The sequence below is a fragment of the Papaver somniferum genome, unplaced genomic scaffold (assembly GCF_003573695.1).
Source record: "Papaver somniferum cultivar HN1 unplaced genomic scaffold, ASM357369v1 unplaced-scaffold_15, whole genome shotgun sequence".
Classification (NCBI taxonomy): domain Eukaryota; kingdom Viridiplantae; phylum Streptophyta; class Magnoliopsida; order Ranunculales; family Papaveraceae; genus Papaver; species Papaver somniferum.
The window spans coordinates 145419-155547 of NW_020624376.1; the positions used below are offsets into that span (position 1 = coordinate 145419).

The window sequence follows — 10129 nt, forward strand, 5'->3', positions numbered from 1 at the left end:
AATTTTCCCATCTATCATTAGTGGGATATTCTCTGGAAACTTGAAATCAATGTCGATTTCAATACACATTCTAGCATAAACTAATCTTGTTTTATTGATAGTGTAGTCGTCAGCTAATATAGGTTTTCCTAGGAAGCTGGAGATTAAGCTTAAACCTTCTAAGTCCCACATATGCAGTGGTACTCCATAAATCAACACCCAAATGGGAATTGTCTTAATGCTCGAAATCGAAGCCTCAATCATGTTAGACCATGGTCGCACAGTGAATAAGTTCTTTGATATATAAAAGGAACCTATTTCAAGCACATTTCTACGATCTTTATCATCTTTAAATTCAAATACAAAAGCACCATTACCATGAATTTTGATACTCACCTATTTCTTGAGGTTCCAAATCTTAGATACAGCCTCCTTCACTGCCGGGAAGGAAAGTTTTTTACCAACACAGAAACCCACCACATATTCTTCACACCTTTTGATTCCCTTAGAGAAATCAACTATAGATGTATTCACCGCCATCTTGCCATTTAAATCTACAGGGGGTGTAAATTTCAAAGGAGAATGAGAAGGAATTGGGGTTGGAACAGGGAAGAGATTTCACCATCCTTGAGGTTCAGGGTTTGAAAAACCCCAAATTGAATTTTTCTTGTTGGAATTATCAGTTTCACTTGCAGCTCTAATAATACCATCTTTTACTGGTAAAAGAATCTCTACCTTGTTTTGATTAGTTCCATTAGCAGTCCCCTCGATACCCATGTTGGATTACCTTCAACATAGAAGTCACTAACAAGCTGGTTAGGACAAGATTAGGAAATTGATGTAATCCTAAGGGAATTATAAGTCATCTAGTTCTAAGAAAAGGAAAGACATGTAATAAGTTAATAGGACTAGGAAAAGGAATTCATAGTTCTATATATATATGATCACCAAAGTTGTGGTTGATCATATGAGCAAGATTAGAGCTTGTGTTTAGTTTTGAGAGATTTTCTAAACATCAATAAAGAGAGTCGTCTTTATATAAGCTAAGTTTCATCTTGCAGTTGCCATTAATTGGTATCAGAGCTTGTTTCTGAGCCATGGAAAACGAAACCACCATTGTGGGTGCAAAACAGTTCACGCCACCATCAATACAAGTTCCAATCCTCAACGCCACAAACTACACAATATGGGCCATGAGAATGAAGGTACTGATGAAAATCTACAAAGTTTGGGAAATAATTGATCCTGGTACATTGGACCCAGACAAAAACAATGTTGCTATTGGATTACTCTTTCAAGAAATACCAGAATGTCTTTTTATACAAGTTGGTGAACAGGAAACTTCAAAGAAAATTTGGGATGCAATAAAGGCACGTAATCTCGGAGCTGATCGATTTAAAGAAGCCCGTCTGCAAACCTTAATGTCTGAATTTGAAAGAGTGAAGATGAAAGACAATGATACTATTGATAGCTTTGCAGGAAAGCTATCATAGATAGCCTCAAAAGCTGCGTCACTTGGACAATCCATTGATGAAGATAAGATGGTAAAAAAGTTTATCAATAGTTTACCAAGATCCAAGTATATTCATATCATAGCTTCTCTCGAACAAGTCTTAGATTTAAAGAAGACTAGATATGAAGATATAATTGGAAGATTGAAAGCATATGAAGAGAGAATCCTTGATGAAGAAAACAATGGAGAAACTCAAGTAAAACTCTTGTACACAAACTCTTACCAACAAAACTCTGCGACAAGATGAAGAGGTCGTGGAAGAGGTGGTAGAGTAAACAGAGGCCGAGGAAGGGGAGGAAGGTTTAACTCACAAGATAGAACAACAAATCAGAATGATCAAAACCAAGGGAAAAAAAAGAAGGATAGATCAAACATTATTTGTTACAGATGTGATAAACCAGGACACTTCAAAAGATGGAAGAAGCAAACAAGAATGAAACAAGGGAAGCAGTACAGCTCTTTTCATGCACGAAGTTGTATTCTTAAACGAAAGGAAACTAATACTAAAGAACCACGAATCAAAGGATGGAGAAGAAGGAATCTGGTATTTAGATAATGGAGCCAGCAATCACATGACTGGTAAGAGACACTACTTTTCTGAACTCGATGAGAAAATCAAAGGACAAGTGAAGTTTGGGGATGGATATTCTGTAGAAATTGAAGGGAAAGGATCAATTCTATTTCAGAGCAAGACAGGAGAACAGAAGCTTGTCACAAACATCTACTTCATCCCAAACTTACAAAGCAACATTCTAAGTTTAGGACAAGCTACAGAAGTTGGATGTGATGTTAGAATGCGATAAGATTATCTAACAGTTCATGACCCAAGTGGAAGACTTTTAGTTAGAGTCTCACGCTCACAGAATAGAATCTACAAGATAAGTCTCATGATTGGAAGGCCATTGTGTCTGAATATGAGACTGGAAGATCAGACATGGAAGTGGCACGCAAGGTTAGGACACATAAGTTTCAGAACCTTAAAAACTATGTCTCAGAACAAGATGGTTCGAGGGCTACCACAGATAAACGATGAATCAAGGATCTGTGAATCATGTTTAGTTGGGAAACAAACGCGTCAAGGTTTTTTCCAAAAGCAACAACATTCAGAGCCTCAAAGCCATTAGAGCTTTTTCATGCTGATTTATGTGGTCCTATTACACCACAAACCCTTGAAAATAACAAATACATATTTTTTATTATAGATGACTTCTCAAAATATATGTGGTCTATTCTTATGAAAGAAAAGAGTGAAGCATTTGACAGATTCAAAGCTTTCAGAAATCTGATAGAAAAAGAGTTAAAAGAGGAGGTCAAAATGCTTAGAACTGATAGAGGAGGAGAGTTAATTTCTTTAGAGTTCAACAAGTTCTGTGAGTCAAATGGAATCAAAAAGTAACTCACGGCACCATATAACCCACAACAAAACGGAGTGGTGGAGAGGAGAAACAGGACTCTAATGGAGATGACAAGAAGTTCTTTAAAGGCTATGCAGGTACCTAATTATTTATGGGGAGAAGCAGTACGACACTCCACATACCTAATAAACAGGATACCTACAAAAGCTCTGAAAGACATGACTCCATATGAAAGTTTGCGAAAGAGAAAACCAAACATAAATCATTTAAGAGTGTTTGGTTGCAAAGCATACGCAAAAATTGATTCTGAAACACTTAAGAAACTGGATGATCGATCTCAGACTCTTGTGAATCTAGAAATCGATCCTGGATCCAAAGCTTACAGATTATTCAACCCAACAAGGAAAAGAGTAATAGTGAGTCGAGATGTGGTATTCGATGAAAAAGAAAACTGGAACTGGAAATAAACTAATGATGGACCAAGTAAGGATCCAGGAATGTTTCACATGATATGGGGTCAAGTAATTGATGAAGGCAAAGGACCCATAATCATCAATACCAATGGAAACAATGATGTTAATCAAGAAGAAGAATAGAATAATGAAAACACTGAGAATAACGAAGAAGTAGAAGAAGAAGAAGAGGAGATCGATGAAATAATTCAACCCATTCCACTGCGAAAATCAACAAGACAGATACAAAAGCCACAGTATCTGGAGGATTATGTTCTTCAAGCTGCAGAAGAATGTGAGATTATGCTACTTTCTGTTAATGATGAACCAAGGAATTTTCATAAAGCAAAGGTCTCGACTAAATGGACACAAGCATGTAGAGAAAAAATTATTTCAATCAACAGAAACAAGACTTGGTTTCTAGTTGATAAGCCAGGTGGGGTAAAAGTGATTGGTCTTAAGTGGATCTTCAAAATAAAACGGAATGCTGATGGTACTGTGAACAAATATAAGGCAAGACTTGTATCTAAGGGATACGTTCAAGAATCAGGCATAGACTTTGATGAAGTTTTGGCACCAGTTGCTAGACTAGAGACAATTCGTCTCTTAATAGCAGAAGCAGCATAAAACTCATGGGAAATTCACCACTTAGACGTTAAGACAACATTCTTACATGGTAATTGCGAGAAGATGTGTATGTTGAACAACCAGAAGGTTTTGAAGTAAAAGGACAAGAGCATAAGGTTTATAAGTTAAGAGAAATCAGATTATTTAAGTGCTCTAAAGAAACATCAGTATACAGAAGAGAAGAAAAGGGATCAAGAGGAATTGTTGGGTATAGTGACAGCAGTCATAATATTGACTAAGATGATGGAAAAGGTACAACTGGTCATATATTTTATCTAGGAGAAGCACCTATTACATGGTGTTCACAGAAGCAAGACACTGTAGCACTCTCATCCTGTGAAGCTGAGTTTATGGCTGCAACAGAAGCATCTAAACAATCAATATAGCTTCAAGAACTGTTGTGTGAAATCAAAGGAAGAGAACCTGAAAAAGTTCTCATCAAGATTGATAATAAGTCTGCAATTTCACTCACTAAAAATCCAGTGTTTCATGGGAAGACAAAACACATTCACAAAAGGTATCATTTCATACGAGAATGCATCGAGAAGGAGGTCATTAACGTAGAACACATACCTGGAACTGAGCAGAAAGCAGATATATTGACAAAGGAATTAGCTCGGATCAAGTTTGAAGAAATGAGATAACTGATTGGAGTACAAGATATGTCATGGGTAAGGTTGAATCTTAACGGGGAGAATGTTGGATTAACTTCAACATAGAAGTCACTAACAAGCTGGTTAGGACAAGATTAGGAAATTGATGTAATCCTAAGAGAATTAGAAGTCATCTAGTTCTAAGAAAAGGAAAGAGATGTAATAAGGTAATATGACTAGGAAAAGAAATTCATAGTTCTATATATATATGATCACCAAAGTTGTGGTTGATCATATGAGCAAGATTAGAGCTTGTGTTTAGTTTTGAGAGATTTTCTAAACATCAATAAAGAGAGTTGTCTTTATATAAGCTAAGTTTCATCTTGCAGTTGCCATTAACCCAAACAAGCAACATCATCTTTCTTAGGGTTCACCAACAAATCTCTCTTATCACCCTAAGATTCGACCAAAGATGGGAAATCCGGTGAGACTACGGTTGTTCCTTCAGTAACCTGAGATGACTGAACCAAAACTCTCTGAGAATCAATAGCAGGAGGAGAAGAATCAGATTTCGACGCCATGACCAAGCTTGAAGTTTTCAGATCTACAATCGCTTTGGAAATCTCCTATGACACGTCGTCGCTCTTTCTCTCTCTTCGTGAACTTGTGAAAGTTATCATCTGAGGTTAGAATTGATCCATGTGAGTTGCAGTCAAATTTGGACGCGCCGCCATCAATGGAAAAAAAAGTTCATTAAAACGTCAATGGAAAATAAAAAGATAGATAATAACTAGATAGAAAGTGCTAGAGTTCTTACGCTGTTCATCAGGGAGCTACATTTGTATTTTGAAGATTCATGGAGACACCAAAATTAGTAAATCCAGGTGGTGGTTCTTTGTTTTTATCAACTATTGTTCAGGAGTTGGCAAAACAATCACTTCCAGAAGTTCCTGCTCGATACATACGTGTTGCTCAGGAACCGTTGAGTAATGTCTCCAGTACATCTCAATCAGTACCTGTTATCGATTTGCAGAAATTGCTTTCTCCAGAGCCCATCATTGGAGAGTTAGAATTGGACAAGCTTCACTCTGCTTGCAAAGACTGGGGTTTCTTTCAGGTATGTATGTTTTTTGTTGGTCAGTTAAGATTATTAGGATGTTGAAGTGAATAGAAAGTAACTAATTAAATTTTTATGATGTATGTAGGTGGTAAACCATGGAGTTGACACTTTATCGGTGGAGAAAATGAAATCTGAAATTCAAGGTTTGTTCAATCTTTCAATGGACGAGAAGCAGAGATTTTGGAAGAAAAAAGGGGATACAGAAGGATTTGGGCAAAGTTTTATTCAATTAGAAGACCAAAAACTTTATTGGGGAGATATGTTTGGAATGGTCATGTAGGGGTTAAATACCGAACACGTGAATAAGCATGCGAGACAACTGAGTTACTAAGGAGCGAATGAAGTTCGCACGTAGCATATCTTAAATGATGGAATCAATGACGTCACAAAGTCACGAGTAAAGTGTGAGAGCTATACGAAGTTGAGGAGCACGTGCGAGAAGACCAGATACATGGGTGCGAAGACATCGCATGTTAGATCCGAAAATAGGGGCTTTGTTAGCTGTCCTCCACTATATAAAATCCCTATATATATGACCAACCAACCTTGTGGTAGAGAGAGATCTTTTTGAGAAAGGAGATAATACTTTAGGAGAGAGAAAGATATTTGTTTCCCAAGTTAGGATTATATCTATCGTCTTTGTATTGATTTCTATACTTAATAAAATTATTTCTTGGTATTCTTCATATTGTCTTCATAGTTTGATATATAGACGGTTTAAGGGGTGTAGTAGTAGGATTTTCTACTTTGGCGCTAGAAACAGGGAAAGAAGAAATGATGAAGAACGACAACAGAGAGAAGAGGCAATACGGCAAAGCAGACATGAAAACAGGATGAGAGAATCCCGGTTGAAAAGACCAAGGGAACAATAAGAAGAAGACATATTCACAAATCCTGAAATCCGAAGAGAAATAGCGAAATTAAGATAATTAGTAACTAAAGGGAAAGATGGAGGAAGAAGACAATTAGAGGATGTGATAGAAGAAGAAGCAAGAACACCCTTCGCACAGAGGATACAATCAGTAACAATACCAAGAAAGTGCGCACTACCTGTGTTTCCTAGCATCTTTGATGGATCTACATGGGAAATTCAGCACATAAAGACATACAACTTGGATTTGTTACAATATGAGGATAATGAGGCAGTCTTATGCAAGTTATTTACAGCCAGCCTCGTAGGAGAAGCCTTGAAGTGGTTCGATGGGTTACCATTAGGAATAATAAAGTCATTCGAGCACTTATAGAGTCTGTTCTTTGGGCAATACATCAGCAGTAGTATGCTAAAACCAGGAATTGAAAAAAGCATTCAGCCTACGAAAGATAAGAAACGAAAGTCTGCGAGATATGATCAACAAATGGAGGACAATGAGTAGTGAAATGGCAGTGCGAGTGGATTAAAGAAATATCATCTTGTCATACATCAATGCATTGTTACCAACTGACTTGTTGTTTACAAAGATATTTAGAATGAAAGACAGAATAACAATGGTTGTGCTGCGCGAGTACCAAGAGGAGTACATCGCACTCGAAGAAAAGCAGAGAGATATGGAGTCTTACCTGATCGCAGTAACGAACGAAAGGACATGGAATTCTAGTCTATTACCAAGGATGGCAAATGCAGTTGCGAGTAATTCGCAGGGAAGCAAAGAGAAATTAATCGCAAAAGATCAATCAATAGAGGTTGCAATGAGTAGCAGAGACCAAGAAATGTACGAAAAAAGAGTACATGGAGAGGCAGCATAACAACCACGGAGGAAACAACAAAGTGGCAAGATATGATGATCATGAAGACGGATATGGAGGAAATAAGAGGTATTACAATTAGGGTACGAACTACAGAGGAATAGAGGTCATGATGCCACCTCTTAACACAAACTTGGAGAAAGTTTGGGAAGCTGTTATATTGATGGAGGAGATAACACCACCACCCAACCTTGGGAAAGAACCACCATCGAGAAGAAGAAGTAAAGAGTTTTGCGCTTATCATCGTTTCCACGGCCACACAACAAATAACTACAAGAATATTCAAAGAATTATATTAAGAATGATTGGACAAGGAAAGCTTAATCACTTCCTAGCTACGCCACTACCTCCACCACCACCAGCGCAACCAACAACAGGAGGATCATCGTCAGGAGCAGACAAAGGAAAAAATACCTTTCTCATTGAAGTGAGAGCGAGTGCCAAAAATTTACAATGCAATTCAATAATACACTCGTACAAAAGCATAGAGGACTTCCATGACAACGTGTTGAGCCGGGTATACGCGAGGGATGCCGAAGGAAAAGAAATTCTTAATTTAGCAAAGATACCAAAGCTCAAAGAATGGCAGAAACAACCAATAACATTTAGCACAGAAGAAGTAACTGGAGGAGGTTAATTTCACGACAGTCCATTAGTGGTTAAGTTAGATATAATCCCGAAAGAAAAACCGAACAAGGAAGAAGAGGAAAAAGACCTCGCGTGGGCGATAAATAGGATACTAATTGATTCGGGAAGTTCTGTGGATATTCTCTTTTATCATGCATACAAGACAATGGGAGGAAGAGATGAAGATTTGATCCCGTCAACATACAAAATATACGGCTTCAATGGAACGACAAACAAGCCGAAAGGAGAAGTCACCATGCGAATACCACTTAAGACAATCTCTACAGAAGTAACATTTTGTGTTGTAGATGTCGAATCTCCATACAACGCATTGATTGGAAGACCATGGTTACATAGCATCCTGGGTGTGGCTTCCACATACCATCAGTGCATTAAGTTCCCATTGCCCCAAGGTGTTGGAATCATAAAAGGAGACACCAATGAAGCGAATACATATAATGAAATCGATGTAGAGAAAAGTGAAGAGCGTGCGATTAAGAGAAGTAACGTCTGTAAAAAAGACGCAGAAGAGAGCAAAAGGTGCGAAAGATTGATGGTTCATTTTATAGCAAAGAAAGGAGAAGATGATAAGAATGGAGAATCCTCGAAGGCAGAAGGGAGTAATAGTAACCTAACTCAAAAGGGAATCGAAGGAACAGAAGGATTTAAATATCCGAAGCAACCTAAAAGGGAAGACTTTCAACCAAGAGAGTTAGACATAAGAGAAATGCCACCTTATCGAAAACAAGGAAGATAGAAGAAAGGAAAAACTATATGGGATGGACCATATGTGGTGAAGAAATATGTTGGTGAGGGGATGTACCAGCTAATGGAAAGATGGTGTGGAAATGGGAAGCACACAAAACACTTGCAAGTATACAAGGTCAAGATTTATAATATAGTGATGAGTGGGGGTTTGTCCACAGGGAGAGGAGCATACAAGAAGTCTTCCTAGCTAAAGTGTGTAGTGATGATGCAAGGCAAAGCAATATGGCATACAGACAAGAACCACAGCAGCAAGGAACCACAGCAAGGAAAGAACCTAGTAAAGAACCACAGCAGCAAGGAAAACAGACAAGAACCAAGGCTTGGAAGCCAAGGGCAGAGGTGAGTTTGTGCACTGACTTCAGTGCACAAAAGGCTTCAAAGTGCAAGAAAAAAAAGGCAAGAAAATAAACTGAATTGAAAGCACACAGGACTGAAAATGTAAGTGACTGAGAAGGAATTGGTGGGTAAGCCAAGGCTTAGGATCCACCTTGTGTCCTAATCAAATGACATGTTTCTAGGTTGAGTTTGATCATATGCATACATCTAGAAATAGAAGAATACTAAATTGCTCAATAGTCTGCCCCTAGCATTGGCTGTCTTTTGACAGCACAGCCAATCACAGGCACTATGTGCATTGGTATCTCCCATTTGCTCAAGCAAAACATTGCATGGAAGTAACTATCCTAGCTTCTAGTCACTTGACAGTGCACAAGGCTTCAGCTGAGCCTTGGCCTAGTGCTATTTAGCTCATGCTAAACATGGATAAAGCAATAACATTCATCATATGTGATAATTCAGACACAACTAGCAACATTTGAGATAACTAAAAACATATGCAACATTAACTATCAACAGATAAGCAACTGAAATTGAAATTCATTAGCTAAAAATTGTCTCAATTCTCTACTGGCTAGTCCAGAGAGATACACAGTAACCTTTACACACACCACATACTACTAATTTATACCCAATTACACATTTAGGGTTTTCCCCCAATTTTCCCCTAAAACAGTAGAACTAGGGTTTGGTGAAACTCACCTAATTCCTTGAAATAACAGCTCCATCACGTCGACCCATCCTTCTATTTCTCTTCCTGGGTCATCTCATGCTCCAATTGTTGCTCTAACATCAACTTATATCTTCAATTTCTCACCTAGGGTTTCAGTGAGCAGAGATGAGAAATTGAGGAGATTAGTTGATGTAAAACGTGATAGTGATGATGGGTTTTTGGTTATAGGTAGAGTAGAGTGATTTGGTGGCGTAGATGGTGGAGTGATTTGGGGAGAAGATGGTGGTGATGGAGACGGACATGGTGGTACTGTTGCAGAGAGGGGGGGGGGGGGAGGGGGGGG

At 38.2% G+C, this 10129-nt stretch overlaps 1 protein-coding gene across 1 annotated transcript in view; it reads left to right on the plus strand.

Moving 5' to 3' along the window:
* Positions 1–5375: 5375 nt before the first annotated feature.
* LOC113335544 (codeine O-demethylase-like) overlaps positions 5376–10129 on the plus strand; it is a 24235-nt gene continuing 19481 nt past the window's right edge. The window contains exons 1-2 of the mRNA XM_026581581.1: positions 5376–5636; positions 5725–5910. Coding sequence (XP_026437366.1) covers positions 5376–5636; positions 5725–5910 — 447 coding nt within the window. The remainder of the gene's footprint in view (positions 5637–5724; positions 5911–10129) is intronic.